At 40.0% G+C, this 22,369-nt stretch overlaps 1 protein-coding gene across 2 annotated transcripts in view; it reads right to left on the bottom strand.

The window, feature by feature from the left end:
- LOC120998241 (sine oculis binding protein homolog) overlaps positions 1 to 22,369 on the bottom strand; it is a 238,010-nt gene that overhangs the window by 127,812 nt on the left and 87,829 nt on the right. For both annotated transcript variants that reach the window (XM_040428833.1, XM_040428834.1), the window contains one exon: positions 6,703 to 6,854. In XM_040428833.1, the coding sequence (XP_040284767.1) occupies positions 6,703 to 6,854 (152 nt within the window). The remainder of the gene's footprint in view (positions 1 to 6,702; positions 6,855 to 22,369) is intronic.

The raw sequence follows: 22,369 nt of genomic DNA, 5'->3' as shown, positions 1-22,369 counted from the left end.
CTAAATGTCCTCTTTGTAAGGCTGAAATGGCTGACATGGTGCATATGATGTTTTTGGATGTGGTTCCTGAGGGGTTTTGGTGGATATCATCAATTCAGTGTGTTCTGTAAATGCTGACATGACACCATTTGTTTGTATATTAGATGCTTCGTTTTTAGCATCAAGAGAATTGTTTGGGTTTAATATAAGTGAGGATTAGATTCCTTATTTTGTCACTGGCGATGGGTTTGTTGGTAATAGGGTTTCTTTTTTTTTATCTGTAATCTGAACTGTGCCTCCATATGTTTGATGGACTTCTCTCCTGTTATTCTTTTAACTGTGATATTTATTGCATTGAAGAAGAATGAATAATGCCAGCACAAAATGCCATTCCGTCCTATTATTATAATGTATGTCCGTATTTAGGCTAGTTTCACATCTGCGGATGAGCTCTCCAGCCAGGCTGTTCCAGCATAGAACAGCCTGCCAGAGTTCTCCGGATCGGTATTGCTGAATACTGCTGCCTACACGCCGGACCCCATTGACTATAATGGGGTCCGGCAGAGATCTGGCCACTGTCCGGCAAATATCTGAATCAACATGTAGTGGTTTTTGTCCAGCCGATTCCCACCATTCTGCGCCAGAATAGCCGGATGGCCGCAGATATGAAAGTAGCATTGGCAGCTACAGTATGTACATATGTCTAAAACGCTGAAATAATAGGTGGGAGGGTGGTCTAAAGTCTGAGGGTTGGCCATGGATGCAGAGATATATTTGACATACTAGACTTTTCAAAATTGGTGCGCTTGAAGATTTACTGCATTTTAGTTTTTTTTGGTGGTTATTTTATGATTTCCTGTATAACATTTAAAAATCTAATAAAAAGATGCAATACAAAAAAAGAAAAATGTTTATGGTGCCAAGGGCTTATCGTACATGCCATATTTTCTTCATTATACACCCTGGGATGTCTAAACATTGCAAATTGCTAAATGGATCGAGTAACTCCTAAATACAAGATCACTGATGATAACAGTTCAGTTACAATTATAACTGACGATAATGAATGTACTGAACACAAATTTGTAGAATTAAGATAATGCTGTTTTCTGATTAGGGGTAAACTAAAAATAAAATCAATTAAACAGGATAGCTTTAAATCAATCTCTGCTCACTCTACCAACACTGCAGGAATACATTAGAATATTTGCTAATAAGGCTGATTTCACAGTCAGTGTTTGGTCATTGTTTGATCAGTAATTTCCATTAATGATTGTGAGCCAAATCCAGAAGTGGAGCTTATACAGAAATAAGGCGTAATGAAAATATTTGCTCCCGTTCTGTGTTTTTGACCTGCATATGGTTTTGACTCACAACCTTTTTACTACTTTTTGCAGCACTTTTGATTTTAGCTAAAATGAAGTGACATTCCATTTACTGCTTTGAACTACAGCTGTATTTCAGTAGGTAAAATCAAAAGTGACACAAAAAGTCTAGGTGTTGCCCAAGCCTGTTGCATGTGTCCAAAAAAAAAAAAAAAAACGCATGCAGGTTTTGGAACAACATATTTGTGTGTATGCTGCGTTTCCTTCCAGCAAGGGAAAACACACAGCAAACATGAATTACATTAATGTAACTCAACTTTGCAAATAATGTAATTGTTTTTCTGTGTGATTTCCTTTTTCTTTTCCTTTGTTGGAAGGCAATGCAGTATAAACACTTATTGCGATCGCTGTTGCGGAAACCACACGTTTTCTGATGCATTTTTTTTGCCACATCCAAAACACAGAATGGGTGTGACGTGTAACAGAACCCTTAGGCCCCTTGCAGACGAGTGTGTCCGGATTAGGTCCGGATGCGTTGCGTCTGCGATCAGGGAAAATTGTGCGAGTAGGTACCCAATTGCAGCCAGTTTTGACTACGATTGCGTTCCGATGTTCAGTTTTTATCGCATGGGTGCAATGCGTTTTGCACGCGCGTGATAAAAAACTGAAGTTCGGGTTTGGGTTAGGTGTTCTATATATTTGATTATTTCCCTTATAACACCACGTGGTGAACGCGATTATGTCATGAAAGGTCCTGAAAGAAAAAGAAAGAAGACGATGCCGGCTGCGCGAACAACAGGATGAGGTGAGTTAATTTATTTTCTTTTTTAACCCCTAAAGCCACATTTTACTTAGCATACTGTATTAAAAATGCTATTATTTTCCCTTATAACCATGTTATAAGGGAAAATAATACAGTAAATTGACTTTTATCAATTTACTTACATCATTTCCTAGCAACCATGCGTGAAAATTGCACCGCATCCGCACTTGCTTGTGGATGCTTGCGATTTTCACGCAGACCCATTCATTTCTATGGGGCCTGCGTTGTGTGAAAAACGCAGAATATAGAACATGCTGCGATTTTCACGCAACGCACAAGTAATGCGTGAAAATCACCGCTCATCTGAACAGCCCCATTGAAGTGAATGGGTCCGGATTCAATGCAGGTGCAATGCGTGAGGTGAATTCTCGCCCATGTGAAAGGGGCCTTAGGGTTGATTCACATGATCGTGCTTAGTCCAGGAAACATGGTCTATGTGTCGGCCACAGCAACAACCGAACGCGGCTCCCCTGACCCGAACTGACTGCACCATAGTCAGTTAGTCTGATCGCAGATAGTCTGATCGTGGGTGTTCTCACATGATAATGTGGGTACACTACAAGTTCATTCCATGTGAACATACAGAGTATCTTGTTTTCTCAAGAAATGCTTGGCGAACTGCATTAATGAGGGTGGATGTTGAATAATTTTACGCCACAGACACCTCTGAAGCAAAATCAGGATTTCATACACATACATTTTGATGTACATTTGCTATTGAACTGCTTTGGTTTCAACCTTTTGCATTGCACATTCAATCTGCATCCAAATCCTCATATAATTTGTCTGCAGCGTAAGGGTGCTGGCACACGTTGCGGCTGTGCTGCATTTTTGGTACGAAAAAAAAAAATGCACCGAAAAAATGCATGCAGTTTTTGCAACAACATACCTGTATTTATTATGCGTTTTCACATCTCTGTCAAGCAAGTCCAGCTGCCTGATCCAGCACAAATGTTGACTGGACAAAAATCATTGCATGCAATGGTTTTTGTCCGGCCGAAACCTGGCATTTACGCCAGAAAATGGCCAGATCACTGCTGGACCTCATAACTGTCAATAGGGATTTGGCGGTGAACAAGAGAATCTGGCAATACAGGATCCGGCAAAATCTGGCAGGTTGTTCTCAGCTTGCTGGATATGCTTGGCAGAGATGTGAACGAGGTTTTAATTAAACAGAGTTACATTAATACCTTAAGGACCCTGCCATTTTTCACCCTAAGGACCAGGCCATTTTTTGGATACGTGACATGTGTCACTTTATGTGGTGATAACTTTGGAATGCTTTTACTTATCAAATCATTCTGAGATTGTTTTCTCGCGATACATTCTACTTCATGATAGTTAAAAACTTTAGTCGATATAATTCACCTTTATTTATAAAAAAAACAAATTTACAGAAAATTTTGAAAAATTTGCAATTTTCTAAATTTACATTTCTCTGCTTTTAAGGCAGATAGTGATACATCATAAGAGAGTTATTACTGTACATTCCCATATGTACACTTTAATGTTTGCATCATTTTGTAAATGTAATTTTATTTTTTAGGATCTTATAAGGCTTAGAATTTTAGAAGCAAATTTCGAAATTTCCAAAACCCACTTTTTTAAGGACCACTTCAGTTATGAAGTCACTTTGTGGGGCTTACATAGTGGAAACCATCCATAAATGACCCCATTGTAGAAACTACACCCCTCAAGTTATTCACAACTGATTTTGCTAACTTCGTTAACCCTTTAGGTGTTCCACAAGAATTAATGGAAAAAGGAGATTACATTTTAAAATTTTACTTTTTTGGCAGATTCTCCATTTTAATACATTTTTTCCTGTAACACATCAAGGGTTAACAGCCAAATAAAACCCAATATTTATTACCCTGATTCAGCAGTTTACAGAAACACCCCATATGTGGTCGTAAACTGCTGTACGGGCGCAGAAGGAAAGGAGCTCCATATGGATTTTGGAGGGCAGATTTCACTGGGACAATTTTAAGCTGCCATATGACATCTAAAGACCCCCTGATGCACCCCTAGAGTAGAAACTCCTAAAAATGTACCCCATGTTGAAAATTATAGGATAGGGTGACACTTTTATTGGTACTATTTTGTGGTACATATGACTTTTGATTGCTCTATATTAAGCTTTTTGTGAGGCAAGAAAATAAAAATTATGTTTTTTTACGGTGTTCATCTGACAGGTTAGATCATGTGCTATTTTTATGGAGCAGGATGTTATGGACGTGACAATATTATATATGTCTACTTTTGTTTTTCTTTTCTTTCAGTTTTACATAATAAAGGATTTTTGAAAAAAAAAATCATGTTTTTGTGTCTCCTTTATTTAAAAGCCATATTATTATTTTTTTTCGGGCGATAATTTTATGTAGGGGTATGGTATACCGGCCTGGCATCCTGCTGAGAGCAGGAGCGCCCGGCGTCATTGCTTGCTATGACGCCGTGTGCTTCATGCCGCCGCTGCACTACAGTAATACATTTGTATAGATCATTGACGCCGTGCGCTCCTGCTCTCAGCAGGATGCCAGGCCGGGATACCATGGACCTCTCACGGCTGTGCTCCACAGCCGTGTGCATTCGGCCTAAATAGTCATTTTTGCATAACTTTTTACCATGATATTCTGCCACTCAACATTGCATGAAAGCTGCTCAAGAAACACTGTGCATACTACTGAACAATGCTAGGTTGTATGAGGGTTTTACTTTATTAAAATAAATAATAAAATTCTCATCTGCATAATTTGCACTTCACAGATATTCTGCTGCTCAGACACCATTTTTCTTGCTGATTTCTATTTAATCATAACATTATCTAGATTAATTGTGGCAAAAAGCAGAAAAATGTAAGCTGTTATTGAAGCTGCAAATGGAGGAAATTTGCTAAGCATTATCAGTACAAGCAAAGCGTGGAGCTGTGATTATTTTAATTACTTTATCTTTTATGTTTTTTCTTTTTATAGGATGGAGAATAGTGTTTACTTTTGGTAACCTTGCACTTATAATTGGAGTATTTTTTTTTTTTTACAATTTTAGTAACAAAGACATTTCAGGTGCTTTCTTTGTAAGATCAAATTGTCCTGATGATACCCTGGGACTGGAAAATTGCTGTGTTCTATTAAAAGGAATTAGTCATCAAACTGTTGACTTAAATATTCAGATATTATGCTCAAAGAGGTTATAGGGTTGTCCAGGGAATGAAATGTTGTTGTTTTTTAAAGGCAGGGAATGCTGTCTAACCATGTGACCACAACAGCCAGTCATTGACTTAAAAAGTATTGTGCTGTACATACAGACCAGATCGCTAAGGTAAGTGACTGGCTGCAGCGGTCACATAGTTAGACAGCACATTGAGCTGTACATGCAGACCAGACTGCTAAGGCCAGTGACTTCCTGAAGCGGTCACATGGTTAGACAACACATGGTAAGCTTAAACGGAACTATACAAAAAATAGTGGGCACCATCAAACCAGCAGTGCTGGAGAGGTGGGATGCTAAACAGGTATTTAGTCTCCTTTCCTCTTCTGGCAACAAACAATATAGTAGACTGGACTACAGTGTGTCAGCTCCTTGGAGGGTTAGAACATATGAGAGGGTCATGTGACAGGTGGTAGTAAAAAGTAGCGTTTAGTAAAATTACAGGGGATAGGTGACTTTTTTAATTGGGTTTTGTCTGGTCTCCTGTGTGTGTTAGCTGAAAGGCTATGTTCATTTTCGTAGGCATATTTTTTATGATTGCATTTTACTCATTTTGGGCTAAAAACATTTTTTTCAATAGTTTTTTATTAAACATATTGAGCCGTTCTGTCACAAAGGGTTTACTGTTTTTCTAGCTATGTGAATCGTACGTTTTACTTTCACTTTGTGCCTATCACTAATTTACCAAAAGTCATAAATACTTATTTAAGCCACGTTCTTATCAGTAAAATAAGAAGTGAGCTATGAGTGGCTATAATGTGGTCAGAGATAAGGAGCCATCAAATTAGCTAGCTGACGGTTCAGAGAGAAAATTTAGATCCCTCTATTAGACCTCTATTGTCCTGAAAAAATGGTTCGCTATTTGTAATAAACATTAGATTATACATTAGAGTCACAACACCGACAGTATAGCTCCTTCTTACACCTAGAGAAGGAGTCTTCTTAGCTATACTGCCATGCTAATACAGAGGCTCTGCTGATTCCTTGACAAGGAGAACAGAAATGTATTTAAATTAGCTGCTCTGCAGTGCACAGAGGATCACTATGCAGAGACCCAGCTTTGGAGAGAGCATCTGAGCATGTGTGACCAGCAGCTCTCAGCTCATTAGGTGGACATGTACATTACTACACACTATGAACACCAGGTGACACCCCACTAAGTAAATGTCAAAACTTTTCATATATTTTTTTTTTCACCTGAATGCATATGGCAAACAATGTTACATTTTATGACCTATACAATAAATATATTTTATGGTTGGACAACCCTGTAACTTTAACCATGCAAATGTGTCTGCTGTTTCAGCCATACGTAAACATACACCAAGATATAACCAAGCAATATTTGGGCAGAGTTTCTTCTCTTACCTTGTTTCTTTTGAAGTATGCTCTTCGGCAGGCTGCAAAGCACTTTTCACTGCAGAAGCATTTCACTTCACTTCCCATGCTCAGGGAATAGCGCTTAATCCCCACTTTCTGGCACCAGGCACACATGATTTGTACATTTGACACATCATCCTCTATGGAACAAAAGAGAAAAAAAAAAAGATGCAGACTGATTTAAGTAGAAGAATGGTAAGCATGTTTCTTGTCCGGATCAAACTGATGATCTGTACCACTTTGAATTAGCTAGCTTCGATGAAGTCGGCATAGAAATATCTGACTTCCTAACTATACCAGCATACATGTGAGATGTATGTAAATCTCAGCAAATTCTGTTCTGTAAATCTCAGCAAATGGTGTTTCGGAAGAGAATGTCACAATATGTAATGAGAAAGTGATTAATAGCGCACTCCCACTTTGAAGTAAGCAGACGTGACTCTAGTTCTCTTACAAGACTGAATTAGCTCCACTATAGGAGATGATGTAGACAGTAATTCTCATGCATTCAGCTAAATGTTTTGTTTTATATGATTCTCTTTATTAAAAACCAAGAAGCCATGGAGTGAAATATATCCTATCCTTGTGACTTCACAGATTCTATCTAATCTAGTTAGTTCAGCTGTCCCAAAAATTAGAAGCAATGTTTTACTGTTCACCTTCTTCAATTGTCAGCAGTTTAAAGGTTATGGACACACAAAAAAAAAGTAATAGGGTTTTATAAAAAATTTAGCACCATATGAATTCTGCAGCTTATATGTTTTACACTACAAAGCAGTTGCAGAAAGCTGTTGTGTGATTAATCTGTCAGATTGGTCTGATGACTTGTTCTCCATTTCGTCTCTGACCATTTCTGAACAATCTTCGAAGCTGATTTATGCCCACCTCAATGTTCAGGAGATGTCAAATAGGAGCTGTTACTACTGGAACTACTGTGTCAAACAACAGATTTAGGCCTCATGCACACGACCGTTGTTTTGGTCCGCATCCGAGCCGCAGTTTTTGCGGCTCGGATGCGGACCCATTCACTTAAATGCACCGTTCCGTGGCCCCACAAAAAAATATAGCATGTCCTATTCTTGTCTGTTTTGCGGACAAGAATAGGCATGTCTACAATGGGTTTTTGGTGGATCTGCGGTTTGCGGACCGCAAAAAACGGCACGGTCGTGTGCATGTAGCCTTAGGCTAAACCTAAGGAGGTTATCCAGGCAGTCCCCTGGTATTCAGCCTTTAACCCCTGTACAGGGATCTGGAATTCGCTGCAGGGGAACCACCAGGCCACTACCTCCTGGAGTAGTATACATGAGGTTAACAGCTGACCCATGGGCGTCACAGACACTGATGCAGGGCACCGAGGTAGCAGGCAAAAATGTTGTCAGAGACAGGCAAAAGTTAAAGCAGGCACATGCTTAATGGTAAAGAGTCTGAGGTCAGGGCAGGCAGTGGAGTGTCAATATGGAGGACAGGCACAGGTCAGGTCAGGCAGTGGAGGATCAGAGTCCAGTACACAGGCAGAAGTCGGTACACGAGTAAACAATAAAAACAGCACATCTTTGCAGGAACTAGCAAGCTAAAGAACCTATTGCTAAGGCACCTTCCCATAGGGCCAGATGGCTTAAGTACCCCAGGGTTGCCAGCCACTGCCTGATGAAGATGAGGGTTCCCACATGCTGGACCTTTGAGATTAGGGGGAATTCACGCACATGTCCTACGGGCAGAGGAGGTGAGACATTGCGGGCAAGCAAGTCAAAGCCTATGTGGAGGGACAGAGCAGACCCTCTATGAAGAAGGCAGTGAGGCAGATTCTGGCTTTTGGCATGGTAAGTGAGACAGTGGTGGCTCACAGCCATTGCCTGGACCCGACCTTCTCCTGCTAGATTGCAGGAGCAGAAGTTTTAATCCCAGCGGCCTGCACGTCTATATACATGCTATCTGCACCTGGCATGTGCAGATAGGACGTATATACACAGTGGGAAGGCGGGAAGGGGTTAATGGTACCATATGGGGATACAACAGGTAACTTGTATAACTTTTAAAACATTTTGTGGGGGACAATGTGAAAAAAAACAACACAATTATGTAATGGTTTTTAGGGTTTTGTTTTTATGGTGTTCACTGGACGATAATAACATTTTAACTTTCTGTGGGTCAGTACAATTAAGGGTACTTTCACACGAGCATTATTCTTTTCCGGTATTGAAATCCGGTAAAGGGTCTCAATACCGGAAAAAAAAACGCTTCCGTTTTGTCCCAATGCATTCTGAATGGAAAGCAATTCGTTCAGTATGCATCAGGATGTCTTCCGTTCCGTCCCTTGTACGGTATTTAACAAAATTCCGGATTACTACCAGATCCGGTATTCATTTCCATTGAAATGTATTAATGCCGGATCCGGTACCAAGTGTTCTGGAAATTGCCGCATAGCCGGATCCGGTTTTCCGGTCTGCGCATGCACAGTTCTTTCTAGCTTTGAAAAAATTAAATACCGGATCTGTTATTCTGGAAGATACCGGAAAGACGTATCCGGTATTTCAATAAATAAGTCTAAAGGATCAGTTTCCGGATCCGAAAAAAAAGATATCCATTTGCATACGGATTTCCGGAACTGCCTGCCGGATTCTAACAACGTTATGTTTTACTAGTAAAAAAAATTTTTTTTTTTTTTTTTAAACAATTGTTTGATGTTGCCATATTCTAACACCCCACAACCTCTTAACTTCTCTGCTAAAGGAGTATTTAAATATTTTAATTGACCAAGTGATTGTGGACGCAGCCAATTATGTTTATTTGAGATATATATATATATATATATATATATATATATACAGTACAGACCAAAAGTTTGGACACACCTTCTCATTCAAAGAGTTTTCTTTATTTTCATGACTATGAAGGCATCAAAACTATAATTCAACACATGTGGAATTATATACATAACAAACAAGTGTGAAACAACTGAAAATATGTCATATTCTAGGTTCTTCAAAGTAGCCACCTTTTGCTTTGATTACTGCTTTGCACACTCTTGGCATTCTCTTGATGAGCTTCAAGAGGTAGTCCCCTGAAATGGTCTTCCAACAGTCTTGAAGGAGTTCCCAGAGATGCTTAGCACTTGTTGGCCCTTTTGCCTTCACTCTGCGGTCCAGCTCACCCCAAACCATCTCGATTGGGTTCAGGTCCGGTAACTGTGGAGGCCAGGTCATCTGGCGCAGCACCCCATCACTCTCCTTCATGGTCAAGTAGCCCTTACTTTCAAAGTTTTCCCAATTTTTGGGCTGACTGACTGACCTTCATTTCTTAAAGTAATGCTGGCCACTCGTTTTTCTTTACTTAGCTGCTTTTTTCTTGCCATAATACAAATTCTAACAGTCTATTCAGTAGGACTATCAGCTGTGTATCCACCTGACTTCTCCTCAACGCAACTGATGGTCCCAACCCCATTTATAAGGCAAGAAATCCCACTTATTAAACCTGACAGGGCACACCTGTGAAGTGAAAACCATTTCAGGGGACTACCTCTTGAAGCTCATCAAGAGAATGCCAAGAGTGTGCAAAGCAGTAATCAAAGCAAAAGGTGGCTACTTTGAAGTACCTAGAATATGACATATTTTCAGTTGTTTCACACTTGTTTGTTATGTATATAATTCCACATGTGTTAATTCATAGTTTTGATGCCTTCATCGTCATGAAAATAAAGAAAACTCTTTGAATGAGAAGGTGTGTCCAAACTTTTGGTCTGTACTGTATATATACTGTATATACTGTACAGTAGAAAAAAAGGCAGCACTAAGCCAGCGTAACGTGAAAAAAAGTGGATGGTTTATTAACCAATTTAACAGCAACGTTTCAGCTCTACTCAATGGAGCCGATAACAAGCTGTGATAACATGGGTCACACAAGATGTATAAATACTAGTGTCAATCAGGTGTAACATGATAGCATGATTATTAAAAAAAATCTAATAACACATGATTACAATTCAAAATTTGCATGATTATACAGTGTCCCTTCAGTTTGTGACATGATTGCAAAAAGTCATCCTTTGTTTTGAATTATCTAGTGTATAAAATCTATAAAGTGACATAGTCCCCATTAGTGAATTCATCAGGTGTACAGAATAAATCAATCTTTGTAGTCCATAGGCAAGTCTCACCAGGAGCTGGAAAGACACAAGATCTAATTCGGCATCAGGAAACATAGTGCGCATGCACCACCCATCCGAACTCACGCGGGATACGGGATTACAAAGGAAGAGCTCAGAAACCACAGTAAAGATGGCCGCCACCTGTTAAATATTAAGAGCGCATGCGTCTACCCATAGAGTTATGCAGTCAGCGTGTGCTGTATCAACATATTAGTCAACTAGGTGACCATAAACAAATCATGTTCCATGGATACCACTAATGGAGGAAATCCATGTTGGTAGGGGGAGGTGTCATGAAATGAATATCAGTCAGCAACCCACCTAGAATAAACAGATCGCTGTGACCCACACCGATAAGGTATCAGACGCTGACATTACTGTCATTCATCCAACAATGTAAACCACCATAAATAAACCCAGGGGGCAAGGAGACCGCCCGGGTATCCCCCACAAAGCAGTCCCCTACCCTATTAGAGAGAGAAGTCCAATTGTCACATTTATATTACTCATCCCAATTCAAGGGAGTGGTTCTATACACAATATATGGTTCTATATGCTTAATAAAAGCAAAAAAATATATATATATATATCGAGGGTCCCACCCTCCACTATCCCAAAAGGAGGCAGAGAAAGGAAGACGCCAAGAAATGAAGGCAGACACCATCCCCACATTTACTGGTTTCAAATGACATTCAAAAAACACCAACAAAATTATATAAATACAGTCTTGGTGATCTTGGGGTCCAGCATCCGGTGTGACTGTCCTGTTCACATTCATTTACAATGATATTGCCTAAAGTAAAAGAACAGAGAATATCAGTAAATCAAAAGCACATGTCTTTCCATATACTACGTAAAGTCAGCGTGGACACTGCAGAACTGCAGATGTATGACGTATACATTTCCCTATCTTATACCACCTTAAATTTCACATTCAGTCCCCCCAGTTTGAGGGTCTGAAGTGTATAAATCCAATAGAGTTCCCTTTACTTTAATAGCGCTGTCCTATCTCCACCACATCCTAATACAGGTATCTGTTCCAGAATCCTGGATCTGAGATCTCTTTCAGAATGTTTGGCTTCTATAAATTGCTTGGACACGGGGAAATCTAACCTTTTCTTCCTAATAGAATATCTATGCTGGTTCAGTCGGGTTTTCAAGTGCCAGGTCGTTTCACCCACATATAGTAGGTGGCAAGGACATTGTAGCAAATACACGACATAGGTGGAATCACAGTTCAAGAACTGCTGGATTTTGATTTTGACAATTCACACAGTTATAACAGGGATAACATCCCTGACCGGTAAAGCCAAAATATATACTGCATGTTACTCTTGTTGATCCAACATCTGACCTAACTAGTTTGTCACCCAAGTTACGATTTCTGCGATATGAGCAGAGAGGTGGAGCACTGAATTCCTCAATCTCCCCAAAATGACTCCTCAGAATTCTCCAATGTTTCCTAACAATAGATGAAATATGTGCACTATCCACACTATAGTCTGAGACAAATGGAATCTGTAATGCTTGTTGCATAATCACAGTGGATCCCTTGATAATATCATGTATGTTAAGGGACTTAGTTCTATTTAGGCAATCAGAGACTAGCTTCCAGGGGTAACCCCTTGAAATGAATTTGTTTCCCATCTCTCGTAACCTAGACTCAACCTGCGTTGGATCCTGGCTGTAACGGGTCTCCTAGCACCCCAATTGGGTACCTCTGTTGATGGATGCTCCTAGTGCTTCCCGAGGGCTTCAAGCACTCCGCTCGACACCGTAAGCACTGCCGACCCCACGAACCACCGTAGCTTGGTTGGGATCTCGTCGTCTTCTACCCACTCTGGACCTACAACAAGGTTTCCAGGTTCCAGTGGGTAACCCTCTCTTCTTTCAGAGAGCGAGAACAGGAACAGCTCTTACAAGAGCTAGGGATTATACTCTGGAGAGTATAATGATTATAGCAATCCCCAGAGTATAGTTCTCCAATCCCCCAAACGTGAGCCCAGACTTCATGAAGGGTAAAACAGGACACTTTAATAGGGCAAACATGTCAGCCTTTTATACAGGTCTTTCAGCAAGGGACACTCCCATGGGGGACCTTGTGGAAGACTGAGACAGTTTTTACATAAACCAATCACATGCAGTTACAGGCAGAAAACACACACACATGTGATACAATCAATCAACACAATGGGATAACGTAATCACTCACAGGCAGACAACGCCCACCTGTGATACAATTAACCAACACTATGGGATAACGTAATCACTCACAGGCAGAAGCTACACACTTTTCCCTTTGTAGAATAATCAGCTGGGGGGTCGGTGGTCGGTAGGTTCTTCTACCGAACTAATAAAACATAACATGGCCTATAATACTCCACACATAAATCAGGGTTAATAGTTCCTTGTAGCCCCCAAGAGACTGAGGGGGAAGAATCTCCATAGTTCTGGGTCCATAGTCCGTAGGAAGGAGGCTAGCCCTCAGGCCTCTCCAGCAGCCCCAGTGACGGTTCATTTCTCCACACTGGCCTATCTTTTTTACTCGCAGCATCTGACTAAATGGAAGGGACCGAATCATTGGTTTAGGATGATGACTTTCGTATCGTAATAAGGTATTCTTATCAGTTGCCTTAATGTATAAATCCGTGCTAAGGGTCTCGCCTTGTATGCTGACCTTAGTATCCAAAAATTGCACCATCTCTGTCGAGTAGGTCAACGTAAACTTAACACCCAAATGAATTGAATTAAGAAAAGAGTGGACCCAAATGACAAAAATGTCGTCTATGTAACGCCACCACCCCAGTACATGAGTGAAGTGTTGACTCACATTGACAAACAACTCCTATATATGTGTCATATAAATATTTGCATAGGTCGGTGCCACATTAGACCCCATAGCGGTCCCTCAGATTTGTACAAAATAATCATCTTGAAAAAAAAATAGTTCTGAGTTACAATGAACCTGAGTAAAGATAAAATGAATTCCTTACATTCTGGGGTATATCCTGTAGGGGACAGACACCGAGACACTGCCTGTAGGCCCAAATCACGCTCTATCGACGTGTACAAACTTACTACGTTGAAGGAAGCCAAACTGGCTTACTTCAGAACCTGTATATTACCTATTTTAGTAAGGAAGACATTACTATACTTTATGTAGGGCCTAGCTGAAGTGGCAAACGGACGTAGTATTTTAAAGCTACATTACAAAAAAGTGAACCTCTCCCTGATACAATGGGATGCCCTGGAGGGGCTCTCAAGGATTAATGTATTTTAGGGAGGGTATACAGTATAAGAGTAATTGGCTTCTTACAGTACAAAAAAGAAAATAATTTGTCATCTATAATGCCATCATTTCTAGTCATGTTCTTTCAAATTTCTTTTTATTAAGTAGTGAAGACAATTATACACTAATTGCATATGGTGCACATGTAAGACCAAGTTATAAGAAAGGTTGATTTACAACATATACACAAGCTCGTCACACTTTAGATGTTATTAAACATATCAATTTTAAGGCATATCTAAGTGAGTGCACAAAATGCCGATAATACAGTTTACAAAAACAGCACTTCTAGGGCATATATGAAGGAGGAGAACAAAAACAGAAGGGGGTTATGGAGAGGAGGGAAGAAAAGGGGGGGTTGCTATAGAAGGAAGGGTATCATTAAGGGAAGGAGAGGTTCCGAGACAATGTCCCTCGGGCACCCCTCATCCCTAAGACCACTATGTCTTGCGTCTTAAGTTCATCCCTTTCTGTATCTTGATAGATTTCCCTTTTTCTCCATTTATGTTGTCTTCTTCCACCACATTGGGTCCTGTTGGATCTGGGCCCGCCCCTAAAAAATGCTATGCTCTAGTGGTGGAACTTGAATCATTATTTGGTCAAGTTCTTTGTCTTGGAATGCGTATTTGCCAGTTATATATGAAGGCCGTAGTATAATCCTCCATATCTCTCTTTCACTTTCGTCATTTCTTGGTCTGTAGATCAGTTTTAAACTTTTCAAAATGGGAAGAACAATTAGATATATACGTGCCAAAGTCCTCAGGTGGAAGAGCATTTTTTAACTTCTCTGTAGTATCATTAACAATTGATTTCACCAAAGCCACTTCTTTTTGCAGGAATTAAACATTTAGCAGAATAATATCAAAGGCATATTTATTGGAGATTTGAATAAACCTAGCACAAAACTCCGGATTATTGGAAAATAAATCAGGTCTGAGGTGAGATTGTATGCCCCTGGGAATTCTATGCAAATGATGTTATTCGCTCAAAGTAAAGAGATGTAGCTCTAAATTAATTAAACGTTTTGATTCAGCTTCATAATTCCTTTTTTTATCGGTGATAGAAAGTGTAGATTAAAAGGTAATGTCTCTCACCGCAATGTGTAGAATCCGTTCTTCATCCTCACGAGTATAGAAAAAAACATCCAGATGAATGGTCCACAGACATGGTGCTAAGCTTTTTGGGTCCAGTAATAGAAAAAAAAAAAGCAACACACAAATACTGTATCTGTATTGAGACGTGGTGGAGATAGGACAGCTCTATTAAAGAAAAGGGAACTCTATTCTCTTTATTCTGTATACCTGATTAATTCACTAATGGGGACTATGTCACTTTATGGATTTTATACACTAGGTAATTCAAAACAAAGGATGACTTTTTGCAATCATGTCACAAACTGAAGAGACACTGTATAATCATGCAAGTTTTGGAATTGTAATCATGTCTTATTTGATTTTTTTTATAATCATGCAATTATGTTACAAGTGATTAACACTAGTATTTAAAATGCTGCCTTATTTTCTACTACTATTTAGTGGACCCTGGACTCTGGTCTATCTGAAGGATTTTCACCCTCATTACAGTGTGCTGCTTTATATTTTTTGTTTATATATATATATATATATATATATATATATATATATATATATAGTAAGGGATCGCTCTCTCACAGGGGTCTCAGTCACAGACTTCTCCTTTGACAATGGGGTTCAAGTCCAAAAGGTGCTTTGTTTTGGCACTTCAGCACCATCACACACATAAACATAAAAAAATAAACACCTGCCCGTCTGAGCTTTACCTAATACACGTGTTGTCTCTACCTCACCTATGGAGCGCCGTTCACACACAGGATTAGATCTGGCTTCCTCAGCCATATACGGTCCAGCAGCCTCCAGGCTGTGACCACACCAGCACCCTTGGGAGGCGATGGTCCAGAAGTCCTTCCAACTCTGACCATGCAACCCTCTTTCCGTAGGCGTTGCTGGGCCCCCCAAACTTCAGGTTTTACAAAGCCTCGTGGCCCCTCAGCCCTCCTGGCTGAGACCACACAGAGCCTCTCAGGCTCCCCTCTCTCTCTCAGGCTTCCTCAGCCTTTCTTCCTCCAAATCATACACAGAGGGTTGTTTAATCCCTCCTTGATTACAGCACCAAGCCTCACCTGCGATCACCTCCAGCAACAGACAATACATGTGGTGGAAGGGTGTGGACTGGCAGATCCCACTACCAAACCAGTCCACATGAAATCCAGCCCAGAACAACATCTAGACAAAACTGTCCCAGCAAACTACACATGCATATACATGCCTTCCAGGACTTAAGCACTTATACTGTACACATCACCACTAATATATATATATATATATATATATATATATACACCGATTTTTTTTTCTCTTTATAAGACGCACCTGATGATAAGACACACTTAGGTTTTTGAGAGGGAAAATAAGAAAAAAGTTTTTTTTAACCAAAATTGTGCTTTTGGTGGGTTTTGAACTAATGGTGGTCTGTGGATGACACTATTATGGGGGATCTGTGGATGACACTGTTATGGGGGCATCTGTGGATGATGCACTGTTATGGTGGATCTGTGGATGACGCACTGATATGGGGTATGCTGTGGATGACACTGTTATGGGGGATCTGTGGATGATTCTGTTATGGGGATCTGTGGATGATACTGTTATTGGGGGATCCGTGGATGACACACTGTTATGGGGGAACTGTGGATGACACACTGTTATGGGGATATCTGTGGATGCCACTGTTATGGGGGGATATGTGGCTGACACTGTTATGGGGGGTCTGTGGATGACACGTATATAGCATCTTGTCCCTGTGTGAATAGTGACGCCATTACACCGGGCCGCGCTCAAAGCAGTCTTTACATGTAAAGTCTGTTTATTTAATGCTCAAGCAGTGGTTCTGGTTTGTTAAACTACTGTAATCGTCTGTAGTAGTACTCTCTATCAAAGCGGTGGGCAGGCCGGCAGTGTAACGTCACTCACTCATTCACGCTCCTGCTCCGCCAGCTTCATTAATGAAGTGGAGGGAGCATGATGGAGTGAGTGACGTTACACTGCCGGCCTGCCCGCCGCTTTGATACTGAGTACTAGTACAGACGATTACACTAGTTTAACAAACCAGAGCCACTGGTTGAGGATTAGATGAATAGACTTTACATATGAATAGTGTTGAGCGAACTTGTGTTTTAAGTTCGGTGTCTAAAGTTCAGGTTCGGGTTATCGAAGAATCGCGTTATGGATTCCGCTACCACGGATCATAACGAAATTAAGAATCCATAACGCGATTTTTCGATAACCCGAACCCGAACTTTAGACGCCGAACTTAAAGCACAAGTTCGCTCAACACTACATATGAAGACTGCTGTGAGCGGGGCCCGGTCTAATGGAGTACAGTGACTGCACCGTGTCGCGCCACGAGTGCAACATCAGTTGGCGGCCTCCAGCCCCTCCTCCCACCCGCGTGATAGAGGCAAACTGTAACTCATACATCGCAGGCTGCGCTGTGCAGCATAGCGGCCGGCGATGTATCAGTGTCAGCAATGTAAAAATTGCACCATTCGCTTTATAAGACGCACTTCCATTTTCCCCCCACTTTGGGGGGGGGGGGGTGCGTCTTATAAAGTAAAAAATACATTATATAGTGAGAATTAGCTCTGATAGAGGCAGGATTGGCCGGCTTGCTGACAGTTAGAGACAGTGACACATGGGATGAAGTCCAAACAAAGTTCCACTTTATTGTGGTTTTAACAGCAAAAATAAATGTCCTTTACATTTCAGGCAAAACACAAAACAAATCGTGCTCGTCTGAGCAGTTACTAAACAGTATTACCCTGACTGTCCTAGGTATGGTACTGTCAGCACTGTGCACCACAGCAAGTTACTCACAAGCACCAGCGATATCATCCAGCTCTCAGGCCCAGGCTCTCTGCCTGGGTTCTCTTTATGTTTATGTGGATCCCCTGGAGATATGATTACACAAGTTTATTTTGACCTACAAATCAATCCATAAAGTCTATATACCAGTAAGGTATAAAAAAAAAATTGTTTATTGCTGAGGAACACATTACGTCTCACGGAGATACTTGGTTTCAAGATATGGTCGACTACTGGTAACCTCATAGAATTACTGCCTTCAATGTTCAAATGCATGTGTGCTTGGCCTTTATGGCAATGAGTAGCATGTGACATGACAAGTTCTATACCGTAATTATTTAGACTTGATAGATAGATTTATAGGTTGCTCAGATAAGGATAGTTTCCTTCAGTGTGGAGTATGCAATGCAAAAAGGCAGGAAAGCTTCCTTTAGTGTGGAGTATGCAATGCAAGAAGGTAGGAAAGCTCATCAATGTAAAATGCAGGAAGGAGAATGTAGATGTTAGATGCTCAATCCAAACCTTGCTCAGCTGCAACCATGTTGGCATAGAGAAGATTTATCAAGTGACATAGATTAATAAACCGTTTAAAAGGTTTAATGTAAAAAGTCGCTCATTACAAGTGTGAACCGTTTCTGAATGTAAAATAATAATGATCCATGTCCTTCAATAAATACTAAATTTATACGGCCTGATAAGCAAGGCTTGAGTGTGAGAATTTAGCTACATAAGTGAGATATGTGAGCAAGGTTGAACATGTGAAGAAACTGAGTATATCAGAAGATTGAATAGTAACTTTGTGACTGTGTGAATAAGACGACATGAGAAAGGGGTGTCACCGGTAAGAGATAGAAGGTCGTGAGAGAAGAAAAAAGATATTGGTAGACAGGAAAAGAGGATCCAATCACCATAAAGTGCCCGCTCATCTAACAGTGTAAAAGAAAACCATTTTATAAACCTTGGCAAGAAGCCCAACTAAGAGGAAATACATAACATGATAACATGCAATGGATACCTTATCATGCTTTAAAAGCTACATTTGGATAAACTTTGTAATGTGGGGTGTAGACTAGCTACTGAAAACGTGTGAGAAAGACCAAGTCATTTCTTGTAATAAATAACAAAATATATATAAATAGTGCATATATTTACATGTATGGCTTTCTAATGATGCAAGCTTACGTTTACAGAAAAAGACTTAGCTAAAAGAAAACTGTTAAAGTTTTTATTTTCTGATTGTAGATATTTTTATTCTATTTTCTGAAGATGATTATAGAGACAGACATCTTGTATTTAGAAAAAGCAGCCAGCATCGGCCATAGACACAATAGACTGGTCTATGGAGGTCAGGAGGGAGCAGATAAGCTGTGATATCACCTATTGTGAATGATCGATCCAGTGTTATCTATACATAGAGTTATCTGTTATTGCAATTCTGGCCAACATAATAATGAGATGACTGCAGCTAAAAAATTATTTGTACAGAAGTAAGAAAATTGCTGGCTTTTAAGATTTTATTTGCAATCGTATCCTAAGCAATACTTATACATGCATTGCAAGTAATGGACAGTAGCACACTTTTAGCCGAGCCAATATTTAGAAATAAAATAATTTTACTCACATTTTCCTTAATTTGTTTAAAGAGTAACTGCACTTTTTTCCACTTTTATATAGTGCTGCCCCATAAGTAAACTTATGTAATAGATTTAATTTCCTTTTCAGGATTTACTGCTCAAATATTTACCCAAACTTACCTGTCTGCTCTCATGCTGTCTCCACCAGAATCGCCATCCACTTTCCGTTTCTATAGGCTGATCGTCTTCAGCTACAGGGGTGGAGCTTCTGTTGCTCTCCTTCCTGCCTAGCTCTGAGTGGACAGTGCCTGTGAAATTTCAGTCTCTGCTGACACAGACACTATGCATTCTTTATATTAATCCAATGGAATTGCAGAAAGGAGAGCATCGTGAGAGAGCGCACACTGACCACACAAACAGAAATTCATCTTCAACATCCTTAGAGCTGAAGACAAACAGTCCATAGAAAAAGGCAGTGAATGTCAATTCTGTTGTGGACAGTATAAATGATATTGGGCCCTGCAGTAAGCACAAGTATATATGAATTCAAAACTAAACTTCACTGTGAGCAAAAATTTACATAGTTAATACGGTTGAAAAAAGACAAGTCCATCAAGTTGAACAAAGGGATAGGTGGGGACTCTAATTTTAGAAAAATGGGAGTGAGACCTAGATTTCTAAGCATTTAAACAGTTTTTGAAACTGCCAAATGTACCTGTTGTGACCACGTCCTTAGGTAGATTATACCACAGATTTACAGTTCTAACAGTAAAGAAGCTTTGACGCCTCGGAGACAGAACTTTTTCTTCTCCAGATGGAGGCAGTGCCCTCTTGTCTTTTGAGGGGAATTTACATGGAACAGCTTTTCAGCATACTTTTTTGTATGGCCCATTTATATATTTGTATAGGTTAATCATGTCCCTCCTTAGACGTCTCTTCTCAGGACTAAATAAACTTAATTCTCTTAAGCTTTCCCCATAACTAAGACCCTCCATGACCCTTATCAGTTTAGTCGCTCTTCTTTGTACTTTTCCAGCTCCAGTGCATCCTTTCTATGGACTGGTGCCCAGAACTGAACTGTATATTCCACATAAGGCCGCACCAAAGCTTTGTAAAGTGTTAAAATTACATCCCTAAAGTATATAGTGAAGGACCGGCACTCTACATCTATCAGTAAGCTAAGTAAGCAATGTACACAGATGATGTTCAAAACCTCTTAAACAAAGGATTAAAATTTTCCCCAACCACAAAAATAGACAAATTCCATACATTCTTCGGAATAGAAAAATTCATCAGAAAACTTTGCCTAAAAAAATATTTCATGAAAAACCCAATCATATCAAACACAACAACAGTGACAACCCACAAACACACAGAACTAAAACCCAAATCAACCAAATTCCCCAGACAAGAAATCAGCCAAGAAATAGCCACATTTAGAAAATGCGTAGAATCCGACATCAGACGATTAAAATACAATAATAAAAAAATCTGAAATAATCTATCCAACCAAGAAATCCATGCAATCAAACAACTACAAATACAGAAAAACATCATCATCCGCCCCGCAGACAAAGGAGGAGCAACCGTAGTTTTAGACAAAGAACAATACGAAGCGGAATGCCTCAGACTACTGTCAGACAACACTACATACCAGAAACTCAGCAAAGATCCTATTAATTCATACGGCCAAATACTGATAGACTACTGCCAGAAAGGACTAGATAACAATGTTTTACTTGAACAAGAAGCTAAATTCATCCTAAATACACAACAAAGACTCCCCATATTTTACTGCCTACCCAAAGTCCACAAAAGTTTAGAGAACCCACCAGGCCGTCCAATAATTTCCGGCATTGGATCATTCACATCAAACCTTTCACAACACATCGACAGATTACTCCAACCAGTCGTCAAAAACACAAACACATACATCAAAGACAGCACACAGATAATTAAAACAATGGAAAACATAGAGTACAACCCAAACTGGATCCTGGGCACCCTAGACGTCCAGTCTCTATACACAATAATAGACCACAAACACGGGATTGAAGCAATGACGATACAATTAGAAAAAAGTAACGAATTCAAAAAAGACCAAATAAGCTATATAGCCGAGGGTGTAAAACTAATCCTAGGACACAACTACTTTTCCTTTGACTCCGCCTACTATCTACCAACCAGGGGCACAGCCATGGGCACCAGATTCGCCCCTAGCTATGCAAACCTTTTTATGTCACAATGGGAGGATAGCCATATACTGCATCGGCTAGGGACGGATCTGGTGCTATGGAAACATTACATCGACGACGTGGTCTTCATTTGGCAGAAGAGTGAAACTGACTTGAAAAAATTCCTGGAAGAAATAAACGACAATCAAATAAACCTACAATTCACAGCCAATATAAACAAAACCGAAATAGAATTCTTGGATCTAAACATCAAAGTAGAAAACAATAAACTTACATGCTGCACCTTCCACAAACCAACAGCAAAAAACAGTTTTATTCTCTACTCCAGCTGCCACCTCCCAAGATGGCTCAACAATATACCTGAGAGTCAATTCAGACGCCTGAAACGCAATTGCACTAAAGATGACACATTTGAAAGAGAAGCTGAGACACTAAAAGCACAATTTATTGAAAAAGAATACCCCCCAACTAAAATCGAGACATCCCTCACAAAGGTAAGAAAGCTAAACAGAACCTCCTTCTTTAATGACAATCCCGTAAACAAACCAAAAACA

The sequence above is a fragment of the Bufo bufo genome, chromosome 4, assembly GCF_905171765.1.
Source record: "Bufo bufo chromosome 4, aBufBuf1.1, whole genome shotgun sequence".
Lineage (NCBI taxonomy): Eukaryota > Metazoa > Chordata > Amphibia > Anura > Bufonidae > Bufo > Bufo bufo.
Note: the sequence above shows the minus strand (reverse complement) of the source record. Positions and strands in the feature narration are given on the sequence as shown.